The sequence below is a fragment of the Meles meles genome, chromosome 3, assembly GCF_922984935.1.
Source record: "Meles meles chromosome 3, mMelMel3.1 paternal haplotype, whole genome shotgun sequence".
In the NCBI taxonomy this organism is placed as follows: domain Eukaryota; kingdom Metazoa; phylum Chordata; class Mammalia; order Carnivora; family Mustelidae; genus Meles; species Meles meles.
Window position 1 is genome coordinate 158440822 of NC_060068.1, and position 16326 is coordinate 158457147.

The window sequence follows — 16326 nt, forward strand, 5'->3', positions numbered from 1 at the left end:
ATATTATGTGAATTTTACCTTGGTTTTTTAAAAAAGAACAGTCTGTCAAATGTAAAAGGACAGTTTTCAAAGAAGAGGCTGAGAGAACTACCGTAATTCTACTTTGTGCTCAAATAGCTGTTGAAATATGTGATTCAGGGGGCGCCTGGGTGGCTCAGTGGGTTAAAGCCTCTGCCTTCGGCTCGGGTCATGATCTCAGGGTCCTGGGATCGAGCCCCGCATCGGGCTCTGTGCTCAGCAGGGAGCCTGCTTCCTCCTCTTTCTCTGCCTGCCTCTCTGCCTACTTGAGATCTCTGTCTGTGAAATAAATAAATAAAATCTTAAAAAAAAAAATATGTGATTCAGTATTTCTTGATTGTATTTCAAGGGGTTTGTGTGGGGGGGGGTATGTGTGTGTGTTTAAGAACATAAGTAATTTAGATTTTACTGGTGATAGCTTGTAGTAAGAGAGTTCCTGGCTGTCATTCCACCCCGTCCCCCCTGCCCCCCTCATCCCGTAGTAATCTCTACCCAACACGGGTTTGGAACTCAAGACTCTTTATTCGAGTTCTGAAGTCTCAAGACTCAAGAGTCGCCTGCTCTACTGACTGAGCCAGCCAGGCGCCCTGTCTGTCACTTTTAGAACCAGTGAAGAGCTTTTAAATGATAGGAAACTGACCTTCATGGCAAAGAACTGTTGTCTTAGCTTGCAAAAGAGTTCACAAATTACACTTAAAGTGTATCATCTCATTCACTTTAGCTTAAAAATAATGTATGTCTAACAGAAACCATCTACTTAAAGGTATATGCACTACTGAATCCCCAAAAGCTATAAAAGTCTTTTTCCTACAAGACATGACAATTTTTACCAAGAATTGTTGAGTATGAAATAAGGTGCTATACATAAATATAATACAAAAATAGAACATCCTACACATAGACTTAGGAATGGAAGTCTGTCATGCATGTATCAGTATTAGCCTACATCAGCTGGAATGTAGAAATGGTTTTTGTGTATACAGTTGCTTATCGTAATGGTATTCATAAAATTCTATTTATTAATATGAGCATCTTCATCTGTAAAGTAGGAATAATAGTCAAATCTATCCCCAAAAGGTGATTGTGATGATTTAAATTGGTTAATGCTTAGTATATAATAAGTTCTCAGTATTAGCTATAATGAAGGAGATAATTACTATTCTTTTTATTATTTAACCAGATTTTCTCATGTTAGATATCTTTTGTGGTTTCATTTTTTTAAGAAAGATAAAATTGATTGGAGAGAAAGAGCATGCGAGCAGGCAGGAGTGGGGAGAGAAAGAGAAGCAGCAGATTCCCAGCTGAGCCAGGCTCCTGACGCAGTCCCAGGACCCTGGGATCATGACCCTAGCCGAAGGCAAATGCTTAACGGACTAAGCTATCCAGGCGCCCCTTTTTGTGCTTTCGTTAGGTATAATACCCCTATTTAAATTTTTGACTTTGTCAGTTATACGCTAAAAAAGGTTTTACCTGTTTACACGGCCACCAAATGAAAGTATTTGTGTTACCACAATTTTATAAGGTGTATTTTTAGGCTGTGGAGCACCTGGCTGGCTCAGTCAATGGAGCATGTGACTCTTGATCTCAAGTAGTGAGTTGGAGCCCCACGTTGGGTATAGAGATTACTTGAAAATAAAATCTTTTTAAAAAAAGGAACTAATACGCAAGAAACTAGTTATCAGTCTGGATCCACCCATTGATACGGGATATTTATTGAAATATAATTGTGGGTTTTTGAAAAACAAAAATATATTTTAAGTCAGACCTGGGTTTGAATCCCAGCCTAATTTTTGTGTTTTAGCTGTATAACGTTGGACAGCCTGTTTAAGTTGTTTCCCCCACCACCCCCATTTTTTAAATTAGGGTATAATAGCATCTAGTTATGATAATTAAATGAAATCATACATATAAAGTGCTTAACATGTTGCTTGCCACATGGTAAGCATTATTACGGAAAAATAGGCTTCACTGAGTGGTAGGGTAGGGAAGGCACAAATTTTTTTTTTTTTTTATAAATACACCAAAAAATCATGCAGTCCTTCTGGCATTGAATGAAATCCTGGGCTACAAGTCTACATATGCTTTTGCAGCTGATTCTGTGATAGCAGAACCTTTCATTTTGCCTTTATTGTTTACTGTTACTGCAGTATCTTCAAAATAGAGATACACACCTTCTTTTCTCCTGTATGACTTTCATTACTGAATTACCACTGTTCCATGTACCTTCTTTCTGAGCTTTGGTTTGTCTTTCTTCATTGTGGCAGTCACCATCTCACCCATGCTAGCAGCAGAAAGTCAGTTCAGTCATCCCTTGGTCCCCTTCATAGGGATACACAGATTGTTGGTTCCTGTGTTATCAGCACAGTTGATCATGGCTCCTACCAGAAGACCCAGGGAAAGCTGGAATTTCACACCAGAGGACCCACCATATTCTCACTTCAACATCTTGAATGCCAGAGAGGGATATTGAGTGGTTTTGAAAGCAAATATTACAATCATAGATTTCAAATAATTTAATATGGAGAGCTTTTCTCTCTAAATAACTTAGGCTACCAAGATCCTTTATGGTACAGTCTAAATACTATTTCTTTGATTGAATAGTATGTATCTTTGATGTCCTTTTACTTTGCATACATTTCTGAGCTTATAAACCATGTGTATTCTGCTTTTGCCTTCCTAACTTACAGATATCTGCTTGGCAAACAACTGTGTTCTGTAGATAATCAGTATTTTTAAATTGTTCACTTCATAGCAAGTGATCTCAAGGCACATAGTGGACTTAGTTTTACTGTGCATGTTGATGTATTGACTTTTGGTTTTCCATAAGTTATTTCTTTCTTGGGTTTTAGTTTCTACCTTTATATGCAACTATAAATCATAAATTCTCATTTTTTGGAGCGCCTGTGTGGATCAGGTGGGAGTCTGCTTCTCCCTCTCCTTCTGCTGCACCCGCTACTTGTGCTCTCTTGCTCTGTCAAATAAAAAAAAAATCTTAAAAAAAAAAAAAAACGTAAAAATAAGTTCTCATTTCTTAAGATCAATTAGTAAGCAGATTTTGTTAATGTTTTGAATTACTTGGAACACATCCTGTATCTTGACATACCAAGATTATAGCTGATTATTTAATACTTTTCTCTTAACGTTCTCTGAAAGTACTTAATAAGAAGTTTGAGATACAGTTGACCCTTGAACAATGCCAGGGGTTAGGAACACCAATCCCCACATAGGTCAAAATTCATGTCTAACTTTTGAGTCCCCAAAAAGTTACCTACTCACAGCCTGCTCTTTCCTGGAAGCCTTACCAGTAACACAGTTAATACATTTTTTGTGTTGTATGCATTAAATCCTGTAATCTTTTTTTTTTCCTCAGAGATGGGGAGGGTTGGGCAGAGGGAGAGAGAGAATCTTAAGCAGGCTCTACCCCTAGTACAGAGCCCAACATTGGGCTTGATTTCACAACCCTGAGATCATGACTTGAACCAAAATCAAGTCAGATACTTAACCAGCTGAGTTGCCCAGGTGCCCTATATCTTGTATTCTTAAAGTAATACCTTTTTCTTAAATTCTTTTGGTATTTCAAGGCTCTGTGGTTCATCTGTCTTTTCAAATTGTCACAGATGTCCAAAAATTTTCTGATACTTTTATTGAAAAAAAAAAAAAAAAATCCACATGTAAGTTGACCAGTACAGGTCAAACCCATGTTATTTGGGGTCCACTATATTTACAAAAGTTGCATATTTTGTGACTCAATTTTGTAATTTAAGCATAGCATCAATAATTTTGATAATTATTACCTTTAATTTCTCTTACAAGCAGGATTATTTTCAAAAGTATTTTCTTTTCTAAGCATTTTATTATTCAGTATTTTCTTTTTTTTTTTTTTTTTTAAAGATTTTATTTATTTGATAGAGAGAGATCACAAGTAGGCATAGAGGCAAGCAGAGAGAGTGAGAGGGAAGCAGGCTCCCTGCCGAGCAGAGAGCCCGATGCGGGACTCGATCCCAGGACCCTGAGATCATGACCCGAGCCGAAGGCAGTGGCCTAAACCACTGAGCCACCCAGGCGCCCCTATTCAGTATTTTCTATATGTTGGCCACTTAAGCTAGGCACAGGAGCTCAAAATAAATGACATTGGTCTATCCTTAAGGATTTCATAGTTTATTAGACATCTTAAAATAATATTTGGTTTGTTTAAAAAGTGAGATGCATAATACATTTCTTAATACATTCATAGAATTATCGAGTAACTGAAGCTGATTTCTTAAGATACTAAAAATTTTTAATGAAAATCCTTTTTGACCTGTACCTCTGAAACAAATAATACATTATATGTTAATAAAAATAAATTAAAAAAAATTTTTTTTTAAATTTTGAACATCTCCCTGTATTTTTTTTTTTAAGATTTTATTTATTTGTTTGACAGAGATCACAAGTAGGCAGAGAGGCAGGCAGAGAGCAAGGAGGAAGTAGGCTCCCCGCTGAGCAGGGAGCCCGATGCGGGGCTCGATCCCAGGATCCTGGGATCATGACCTGAGCTGAAGGCAGAGGCTTTAACCCGCTGAGCCACCCAGGCACCCCATCCCTGTATTTTTCTAATGAATAAAATGAACTATATTTTTTCATTGTGATTTACATTTTTTTTCTTTTTTGTTTTCAATCCTGGGCTGCTCGGCTATCATTTTTTGTAGTTGTTAATGTATACTGTTTAAATTTCCATCTCTCTTATAATTTATTCCTAATTTGTTTGGAATTGCAGTCTCCACATGTCCAAACTTTTTAGAGTTATTCCTATTTAAAAGATCTGCGAGATGACCTTGGATGAATTGGTGGATATGGTTTTTTACCTCAGGTTACATCCATAAGCTTCTTAGGTACACAACTAAAAATAGGTTCTCACGGGGCGCCTGGGTGGCTCAGTTGGTTAAGCAACCGCCTTCGGCTCAGGTCATGATCCCAGGGTCCAGGGATCAAGGCCCGCATGGGCTCTCTGCTCAGTGGGGAGCCTGTTTCTCCCTCTCCCTCTGCTGCTCTGCCTGCTTCTGCTCTCTTGCTCTCTCTGTCAAATAAAGAAAATCTTTAAAAATAATAATAATAAAAATAAAAATAGGTTGGGGCGCCTGGGTGGCTCAGTGGTTTAAGCTGCTGCCTTCGGCTCAGGTCATGATCTCAGGGTCCTGGGATCGAGTCCCGCATCGGGCTCTCTGCTCGGCAGGGAGCCTGCTTCCCTCTCACTCTCTCTGCCTCTCTGCCTATTTATGATCTCTCTCTGTCAAATAAATAAATAAAATCTTTAAAAAAAATAAATAAATAAAAATAAGAATAGGTTCTCACTAAGGTATTTTCAGCTTCATTATCTTTTTAAGGATGTCATTGTAGTTCCAGTCTATTCAGTTTCCTTGAATGTTATATTGGTGGTCATATTTAAAATTTCAGTAAAGGCTATGATATGAGTGAACCTTAAACATTATGCTGAGTGAAGGAAGCCAAATTCAAAAAGCCACATTTTATATAGTTCCAAATCTATAGACATAGAAAGTGATTTGCCAGGGGTTGGAGGAAAAGAAGGATGAGTTTCTTTGGGGGTGGTGAAAAATATTCAGGAATTAGATAGCGAGTATGGTTGAATAGCTTTGTAAGTATACTAAAAACCACTGAATTGTACACTTTAAAAGAATGGTTCTTATATGAATTATATCTCAAGTTTTAAAATCTAAATGAGGGCGCCTGGGTGGCTCAGTTGGTTAAGCAACTGCCTTCAGCTCAGGTCATGATCCCAGAGTCCTGGGATCGAGTCCCACATCCGGCTCCCTGCTCCTTGGAGAGTCTGCTTCTCCCTCTGACTTTCTCCCCTCTCATGCTCTCTCTCTCAAATAAATAAATAAAATCTTTAAAAAAAAAAAATGTTAAAATCTAAATGAAGGCAAATTTTTCTAATAACATTCAGAACACTTCATGTCTCCTTTCTAAGTCTATACTTCCACTTTTCTCTTTCACTTTTCTCTGGTTTAAATTTTGAGTCTCGTGTAATTTATAGCAAAAGCATAAGTTATATTTTCTTTAAAGATAAAAGAAGTTCATTTGTGCATTAAGTGAAAATTTAGATAACATACATCGTTTATAAAGAAAGAACAAGTCTTCATTATTTGGGATATTAACCTGTTCTAACTGTAGGGGGGGGTTGTTGTTTTATTTTGTTTTGGTTTTTTGAAGATTTTATCTATTCACTTGAGAGAAAGAGAGAGAAAACACATGAGTGGGGAGAAGGACAGAGAGAGAGAAGCAGACTCCCTGCTGAGCAGAGAGCCCAGTGCAGGGCTGATCCCAGGACCCTGAGATCATGCCCTGAAGCAAATCCTTAACTTAATCACGCCCTAAGCAGATGCTTAACTTAACTGGGCCACCCATGCACCCCTAACTGTAGGTTTAAAGAACAAACATGTGCGCCCTAAATATGTAATTTTAAGGAATTTTAAGGACTGAAGTGCCTGGGTGGCTCAGTCAGTTGGGTGTCTGCCTTTGGCTCCTATTGTAATCCCTGGTTCCTGAGATCAAGGCCGGAGTCAGGCTCCATGCTCAGCAGGGAGTCTGCTTCTCTCCCTCCACCCCTCTCCCCACTCATGCGTGCTCTCTCTCAAATAAATAAAATATTTGGGGTAAAAAAGAATGTTAAGGACTGTCATTTCATAGGGAAGACCAGCAGTAATTAAAACTAGAAACCAAAAAACCCTATTAATCTACTTTACATTTTTCTTCATTAAGCATAAATTACAGTATCTTTTTAAAATGTAAGTTACATATTGCCTCAAGGGTTTTGTATTCATTGCTTGTTTTATTTCATTTTGATGGTTTTTATATGTGATGCATATTCTGGTTTCGTGATCTGTTCTGTGTAACGTTTTCAGTCTTTTAAAATTTTTAATGACCACTTCATAAGTAAGTTGTCATTCTGGTGTTTGAAAATAAGTGATTCCTTTGGGGGCGCCTGGGTGGGTGTCATTATGCGTCTGCCTTCAGCTCAGATCATGATCCCAGGGTCCTGGGATCGAGCCCATTGCACTCTCTGTAGGAAGCCTGCTTCTCCCTCTCCCACTCCCCCTGCTTGTGTTCCTGCCCTTGTTCTCTCTCATATAAATAAAAAGCTTAAAAAAAAAAAAAGAGTGATTCCTTTGGTCTGTAAGCTGTTAAACACATTTTTTATGTTTTTATTTTTAGGCTATGGAGTTACTAGTAGAAAAAGCAATCAGTAGTGCTTCTAGTCCTCAGAGCCCTGGAGATGCACTAAGAAGAGTTTTTGAGTGCATTTCTTCAGGCATTATTCTTAAAGGTAAATTTTGCTTTGTTCTTAATGTTTGGGTATTGACAACTGAATAAAAACTCTTTCTTTTACAAATGTATAATGCTGATGCCTTTTTCTCCATATATTGATTGCTTATAGGTAGTCCTGGACTTCTGGATCCTTGTGAGAAGGATCCATTTGATACCTTGGCAACAATGACTGACCAACAGCGTGAAGACATCACATCCAGCGCACAGGTACCAGTGTGTTCTTAATCCCAAAGCTTTGTTGTTGGGTTATTGCCCTTAAAGTTTTGGTTTTTATAATTGTCCTTCAAAAGAAGTCACTGTATAATATTTATTTCTCTTCTTTAGTAAGTAAGCCCTTGGAGGACATATAATTTAATTATATTTCACTAACATAATCTTAAATTGTATTTAACTATAGTATGTATGTCTGAAGTAAACGTATTATATAAAAATAACAGCTGTATCTCCAGTGTTTTATTAAATGTAGGAATTAGGTTATATGTCATGATCAGTCTGGGAACTGTGTACATACTCTGGTTGTAAGAAGCGATATGCTGTGTGGTTTGTGGTAATTATTGTTATAATTTATATGTCTCTCTTGCTACTGGAAGAGCAAGTGTAGTTAATTAAAAGTGTGTGTTCAGGGCACCTGGGTGGCTCAGGCAGTTTAGTGTCCGACTGGTGATTTCAGCTCAGGTCATGATCTCATGGGTTGTGGGATCCAGCCCTTTGTCAGGCTCCACACACAGCAGGGAGTCTGCTTGAGTTTCTCTCCCTCTGTGCCCCCCTTCCACACACCCCTGTGAGAACTTGTGCCTGTGTTCTCCCTCTCAGATAAATAAAATCTTTTGAGGGGAAAAGAATGTGGGCTCTAGAGTCAAGACTCCCTGAGTTTGAATACCACCTGTGCTGTCTCACCTGTAAAACAGGGATAAAAGTATCCTGTCTCAAGCAGGATTATTGGGAGGATTAAATGAGTTAATGTGTTTATCTGTATTAACAGTATCTGATGTATGGAAGGATCTTAACAAATGTTGGCTATTATCATCATTATCAATTGATAATTTTATTGGAAAAAGATTTATGGAAAAGAAAAGATATGTGAACCTTAACGAATGAATGAAAAAAGTCAATCTAAAACTACTATAACTTTCGTTTTTTTTATTCCAAAACTGTACTAAGGGGAGAAAAGGCAACTAGCAATGAACTAGTAATAATTGACTCTTAAGACATTTAGGTACTGGACTTAAGTTCTTGATTTGTTATCTCTTCTGCCAACAATAATTTGGAATTTGGAAGATATCAAGATTAAAGTAAATTGTTACATCATATTAAGGGATTAATTTATTAGACAAGTTTTGTTTGTATTTCTTTGGGTTTAAGTTTTGGGGATGGAGATACTTACTCTAAGTGGCTTTTTTTCTTCCTTGGTGCTTAAAGGAGGAATTATTTGTAAATTCTAAGGGAAAGAAAATATAGGGTTAGGAGCAGGGCATTCCAAAACTAAAAGAATTCACATTCGAAAGGCATTTTTTTTTTTAACGTCACTTTGAAGAAAGTGGTTGGCTTTAGGTGGGAGTGACAGATGTCCTTGTTAAAAGTGAAGGAGTTAATTGCACTGTTCCATTTATGTAATATTCATGAAATAACAGAGATGGAGAACAATAGTGGTCCCTAAGAGTTAGGGGTGGGGGTGAGCGTAGGGATTATTAATGGTGGCTGTAAAGGGAGTCTCTGGTGGTGGTACAGTTAATATCTTGATTGTGATGTAGCTATGCAAAGCTACATAGGACAAAATTGCAATAAAGCTAAAGACACACAGGAGTGCATATATAACCGGTAAAATCTGAATAAGCTCTGTGAATTATAAATTGTACACATGTTGATTTGAGTTTATTTCTTGGTGACCTATAGCACCCATGTTAATAATTTTCTACTTCCTCTGTCTCTGTCTAGGTCTATCCCCCCCTCCCCAATAATGCTTATCTTTATTTTTGTGTATTTCTGTAGTCTTACTCTTTTTTTTTTTCTTTAAGATTTTTTTTAATTTATTTACTTGACAGAGATCACAAGTAGGCAGAGAGGCAGACGGGGGAGGGGGGGAAGCAGACTCCCTGCTAAGCAGAGAGCCCGATGCGGGGCTTGATCCCAGGACCCCAGGATCATGACCTGAGCCGAAGGCAGAGGTTTTAACCCACCGAGCCACCCAGGCGCCCCTCTGTAGTCTTATTCTTCAGTAATCTTTACAAGTTGCTTCTTCAAGATACAGCCTTGGTAATTTATTCAGATCCCTTCGCATAGGTATTAACCCTCCCCCTCAAAAAGTAAAGTAAACCTCAAATCTTCTTTGATGTTATTTTAAAATTCCAAGATATCTTTGAGAATTATTCCAGTATCAGTCCTCAAATTTTGTTTGCTGCTAAATAATTGCCAATTGTGTGGCAGAATTTTCCCTTGTTAAAGTTAAAAATACATACAGAGCAAGAGGTTATAGGATGCTCACTCTAGCTTCAGATGCTTAGTTTTACTTACTGGCGTATTCTTTCATTTAGAAACTTCTAGTATTCAAATAGGCTTATGATTAGCAGCAATATCCCTGTGGTAGAAATGTATTAGTATTCATTATGATATATCAGATATCTTTGGGTATTTTCCATGAATACAGAAGAAAGCATTATTCTGTTTATCTTTTCTAAATCTCTCAATAAAGAATTAGTATTCTATTAACTATAAATATTCCTAGTTCTCACTTCAGAGGGTTATCAGCCTTATAGCTTAAATGAGTAGAGAAGCACCCACTACTGGCAAAAATCCAGAATTACGGACTAAATAGAATGCTATATCGAATCCTTAATACAGATGATTTGGAGACTTCCAGGATTTCAAAAGCCAACATATGAGGCAAAGTTCTAAGGAATTGGAATCATATAATAGGGTAAATAAAGTTCTAGAATAATAAATTCTCATACAGATAATTATAACAAACAACTAAATCCCAGCTGAAGAAAATAATTAGGTATTAAAAATAGTCTCAGGGCACCCAGGTGCCTCAGTCAGTTAAGTATCCAACTCTTGATTTCCTCTCAGGTCCTGACTTCCTGGTCATGGGATCAATCCTCACGTTGGGCTCAGCTATGGGCATGGAGTTTGCTAAAGATGTGCTCTCTCCCTCACCCTCTGCCCGCCCCCAATCCCTCACCCGCCATGTACACACTCGCTCTCTGAAAAACAAGTGTGTGAAGGGGGGAGCCTGGCTCAGTTGGTTAAGCCCTTGCCTTTGGGTCCTGGGACTGAGCCCTGTATCAGGCTCCTGATAGCCTGATTCTATATATATACGCGCGCGCACACACACACCCCGCTTGTGCTCTCTCGCTGTTTCTCTCTCAAATAAAATCCTTTCTTAAAAAAGTAGTCTAATTAGCAGCCGCTTTGTTAAGTGAAAGAAGCCAAGCCAGATGTTATATGAAATATCCACAGCATGCAAATCTTGTAGAAATGGAAAAGTAGATTAGTAGTTACCATGACCTAAGGGTGGATGGGTTCAGAAATGAATAATATTGGATCATGGGGTTGTGGGGGTGGAGGTGTGAAAATGTTCTGTAATTAGAGAGTGGTTATGGTTGAGTAAGTATACTAAAAAACACTGAATTGTATCCTTTAAAAGGGAGACTCTTAGGATATGTTAATTATATCTCAAAAAATAATCTAAACATTTACATTGAAGGTTATAACCATATAGTGAAATTTGCCATATAATCAAATGACTTCATCTCCTTGAATCAATTTAAGAGGTATATATTCCCAGAAATTTAATTAATGTCTTATGAAATCTTGTGACATTGATGCCTAACATATTTCTGTATTACATAACCATTTAGTGAAGATTTTGATTTTAGTTCATGAAGTAACAAGTTGAAGAAATGTGACCCTTTTTTGTAAACCTGGGAAAGTATGTGTGTATATGTGCAGCCTATACACATGGGCATCCACAGAAAAAATGGGAACATACATGGGTAGAAACCGAAGAGGGATTTCCTCAATGAGATTTACATTCCTTTTGCTGTGTATTGTTTCAGTTTCAAGGATTTTTAAAAATGACATAATAACTGAATTTTTGTAAAGACTTATTTCTTAACTTATGTCTTTTTTGGGAGAATACAAATGCATGCAAGCAGGGCAGGGAGGGGTCGAGGAAGCAGGGGAGAGAATCTTAAGCAGGTTCCATGTCCAGCGTGGAGCTGACTTGGGACGTGATCTCATGATTCTGAGATCAGTACCTGAGGCAAAACCAAGAGACCCTTAACTGACTGAGCCGCCCAGGCACCTCTTAGCTTATGTTTTAAAAACCAAAACGGGGGGGGGGGGGGGCGCCTGGATGGCTCAGTGGGTTAAAGGCTCTGCCTTCAGCTTGGGTCATGATCCCAGGGTCCTGGAATAGAGCCCCGCGTAGGGCTCTCTGCTCAGCAGGGAGCCTGCTTCCATTCCTTTCTCCCTGCCAGCCTCCCCGCCTACCTGTGATCTCTGTCTGTCAAATAAATAAATAAAATCTTTTTAAAAATAAATAAATAAAATAAATTTGTTTAAAAAAATGGCATGGGTACAGAAAAGCCTGAAAATATAAACACTAGAACATACAGAGCATTTAGGTTGTGAAACTTAATATTATTCAAGGTGTTTAATTAAATATGCTTTTTTATATTATATGGAGATATAAGCCTAGTTAATTAATATTTTGGTTTTTAAAATTAACTCTGAATTCTGGCTCTTTTTGTTGCAGTTTGCATTGAGACTCCTTGCATTCCGCCAGATACACAAAGTTCTAGGCATGGATCCATTACCCCAAATGAGCCAACGTTTTAACATCCACAACAACAGGAAACGAAGAAGGGATAGCGATGGAGTTGATGGATTTGAAGCTGAGGGGAAAAAAGACAAAAAAGATTATGATAACTTTTAAAAAGTTCCTGTAAATCTGCAGTGTTAAAAACAACAGGTGCCCATTTGTTGGTTGTTTTTCATTCATAATAATGTCTACTTTGAAAAATTTATCAAGAATTTAAAGAATTTCATGGAAGAACCAAGTTTTTCTGTGACATTAATATCTTAATGTACAGTGTTAGGTATTATATGAATGGAAAGACACCCAAAAAAAAATTGTGCCCCAACTAGGGGAAAAACAATGCTTCAGATGTTTTCCCCATTATTTTGGTTTTATTTACTGGTTGCCCTAGCACCCCCTATTTTTGTGTCTTTTATTAACTAGTCTTATTAAATCTTTACTGTATTTAATGCAGTATTTCTGCTTCAGTTGCTATGTGTATTTTGATATTTTTATTTAGGAGTTTTGTTTGCTCTTTGACACTAGTTGTTACTTTGTGTTATAGGTGATATCCTTTATCCCTTCTTAATATTTTACAGCAGTACGTTTTTTTGTAACGTGAAACTGCAGAATTTTTTCCTTTTGTTTTGTTATTCTGTATGTGATGGATTACAACACAAAAAGTTATCCTGCCATTTAAGTACTCAGAACTGAATGTTTCTGCAGATCTTGTGGCATTTGTCTCTAGTGTGATATATAAAGGTGTAATTAAGACAGATTTCTGTTAATCTAATCAAGTTTGCTGTTAGTTGTGCATTAGCAGTATAAAAGCTAATATATACTATATGGTCTTGCAACAGTTTTAAAGCCTCTGCATAATTGATAATAAAAATGCATGACATTTTTGTTTTTAATAGACTTTTAAAATTATAATTTTAGGTTTAACACGTAGATCTTTGTACAGTTGACTTTTTGACATAGCAAGGCCAAAAATAACTTTCTGAATATTTTTTTCTTCTGCATAAGTGGAAAGGGCATTTTTCATATATAAGTGGGCTAACCAATATTTTCAAAAGAACTTTATCATTGTGCAACTAACAACAGTAACTAGCCCTTAATTATGATGACAGTTCCTTATTGGTGTGTGTGAGATTACTCTAGCAAACTATTACAGTATAACACAGTTGAATGATTCCTCCCCTGTGCCCTCATGCCCCATCACCCAGGTAATTTACAGTTCTCTTAACAGTGAGGTTGATAAAGTATTACTGATAAAAAATTAAGGTTATCTAAGGAAAAAAAAAACCAGAAAATTATTTGGTGTGGCCATCTTACATGCTTATGTGTCCTACAAAAAGCTAAATATTCTAGCAGTGGTGTAATGAGAAGTTACATCTTACTGTTGATGTATGTATGCTCTGGTACACAGATGTCATTTTGTTGTCACAGCACTACAGTGAAATACACAAATAAAAATTTAAATTCACATAATGACTTAAATGTATATTATGTTAGAGTTGACTCAAACTACTTTCGCTTTGAAATGACCATATTCAGGTTTATTTGGGTACTTATATCTTGTTATTCCTGACAACTACTTGTTGCCTGAGCACATAATTTCCAGAAAAAAATATAATTCAATAGTATACAGTGTCTTTCTGGAGTTAGAATCTTTCCCTGGACCCTTAGTAGACCAGGAAACCATAGGAGACAACCACTGGAGAACTAGAAAAGGAGACATAGTCTTTTCTCCCAAGCTTGTCACATACTATCTGTGTAACACAGACAATTCTTTTTCACTCCTGCCCCCAGTTTTGTGTTTCTTAAATGTTTCTGGCTCTCATTTTACTCTTTCCAATAATTAGTTTTGAATAATAAGTTTTTTGAATGATTGAATATTTGAATAATTAGTTTTGCCCAGTAAAATTTTGGAATGTTGTTTCTCACTGTTCTCTTAGGGAAGGCAAGAACTTAACATCACACCCCAGTGACATGCTAGGTCATTTCACATGTTTTCCCATCTTAAACAAGAAGTGACAGTGCTGTATTTCATATTTTTCAGATGAGAAAATTGAACCCCAAAGTGGCTAACAAGATCACAAATAACTTATGTGACAGGATTGAAATTGAGTCAGGTTTCAAAATTCATGCTCAGCACTTTTCCAGGCTGCTTCCCTTCAGCTTGCAGTTATGTTCTAAACATGTTTTCAGCCTGTTACAAAATTTTGATTTGTTTTGGGTGTCTTCATCCAGATAAACAGTTGGTGCCATTTAAATTTTTTATGAAAATAATTGTTTCACTACCAAGTTTTTGCATGACTTAATTTCCATTGTTGTGGCTAGACCCACATTAACCATCTTGTATGAAATAACTTGGATTCATTACTATCTTCTGCTTTGACATTTTTTTTTTAAAGATTATTTTAGAAAAAAGAGAGCAAGCAGCGGGAGGGGCTTAAGGAGAGGGAGAGAGAATCTCCAGCAGACTGCACTCAGTGTGGAGCCTGATTTAGGGCTCGCTCAATCCCACAATCCAGAGATCCTGAGACCACAGTCTGAGCCAAACCAAAAGTCGCTTAACGGACTACACCACCAAGGAACCCCATATTGATAATTCTTTTTTTTTTTTTTTAAGATTTTATTTATTTATTTTTCAGAGAGAGAGAGAACATAAGTAGGCAGAGTGGAGGCAGAGACAGAGAGAGAAGCAGACTCCCTGCTGAGGAAGGATCCCGATGTGGGACTCGATCCCAGGGCTCTGGGATCATGACCTGAGCCAAAGGCAGTGGTTTAACCGACTGAGCCACCCAGGCGTCCCGCATATTGATAATTCTTAAAGAAAACTATAAACTCTAGTGAAAAGATGTATCAGGAGGAGCGTGCATGGATGGCACAGTCAGTTAAGGGTCTGTCTTCGCCTGGGATAGAGCCCTGGGTTGGGCTCTCTGCTCAGTTTCTTCCTTTGCCCCTCCGCCTGTTTGTGTCCTCAGGCACACATGTGCTCGCTCACTCTCATAAAAAAGTTAAAAAAAAAAAAAAAGGTATTGGGCATCATCCTAATACATTCTTGAACCAATTGTTTTGGCAACTATCAGTTATCTCTGCATCTCAGGCTGGCTTTTCCTGTTAGAGTAATTTAATGATAAATAAAACAAATTGATTACTTTCATCCACCCCCAATTACACAGTGCACTCCAAATTAGTATTTTTTTTCCTTCACTATTCTTCTGTTTCTTAGAATAAGTTAGAATTTAAAATGCAGAATTTGCACAAACAGCACAGAAAAGATCTGATTTTTTTTAAGATCTCTGATTTTTTAAAGTCAGTATTTTAAATCATTTTTTCCTGCTTCTTAAAAATTTTTTTTTGTCTTGCATGGTCATGCTATTATGTTGTCAATGTATGTTATGAGTTGAAGTTATAAACAGCTGCTTCAATGGATCCACTATTTTTTTTTTTAATTTTATTTACTTGACAGAGAGAAATCACAACTAGGCAGAGAGGCAGGCAGAGAGAGAGGAGGAAGCAGGCTCCCTGCGGAGCAGAGAGCCCGATGTGGGGCTTGATCCCAGGACCCTGGGATCATGACCTGAGCCGAAGGCAGAGGCTTTAACCCACTGAGCCACCCAGGCGCCCCGGATCCACTATTTTTTATACTGAATTTGACAGCTATCTAATTTTTGAAGATTTTCCCAATAAAGGGCACGTTTTTATATCCTAGAAAGATAATACAACATTGGTCTCAAATTTGGCTGTTCAATGAGAGTTATCTGGGAAACAAAAATTAATATTTTTAAGCCCTAATTCCAAAACTTGAGGAGGGCCAGAATAAGCCTAAGAATATTGTTTGAGTGGATGGTTCATACACTTGTTTAAAATGTAAAAGATGTAAAGAAGTATATGGCATAAAATGTCTTCTGCCTCATAAGTTGCCCCTTCCCAGAGGGAGTCAATATTAATCCATTGTATGTCCTTCTACACATGGTCTGTGCAGATGGTGTGAATATGTGCACCCTTTTGCTCTTCTATAAATGGCTGCATACTGTGTATATTCTGTGGCTGCCTTTCTTTCATTTAATATCTTGGGAGTCCTGAAGATTGTTCCATATCAGTATACATAGGAAAATAACTTTTTTTTTTTTTTTTTTTTAGATTTTATTAGAGTGTGCGTGTAAGCGGGGTAA

At 37.3% G+C, this 16326-nt stretch overlaps 1 protein-coding gene and 1 pseudogene across 2 annotated transcripts in view; one reads left to right on the plus strand and one right to left on the minus strand.

The window, feature by feature from the left end:
• The window catches only part of ZFR (zinc finger RNA binding protein), an 83748-nt gene extending 70120 nt beyond the window's left edge, over window positions 1-13628 (plus strand). For both annotated transcript variants that reach the window (XM_045999271.1, XM_045999273.1), the window contains 3 exons: window positions 7231-7342; window positions 7454-7551; window positions 12101-13628. In XM_045999271.1, coding sequence (XP_045855227.1) covers window positions 7231-7342; window positions 7454-7551; window positions 12101-12280 — 390 coding nt within the window. In that variant the 3' untranslated portion in view covers window positions 12281-13628. The remainder of the gene's footprint in view (window positions 1-7230; window positions 7343-7453; window positions 7552-12100) is intronic.
• Window positions 2047-2814, minus strand: LOC123938340 (annotated as a pseudogene).
• Window positions 13629-16326: the final 2698 nt, after the last annotated feature.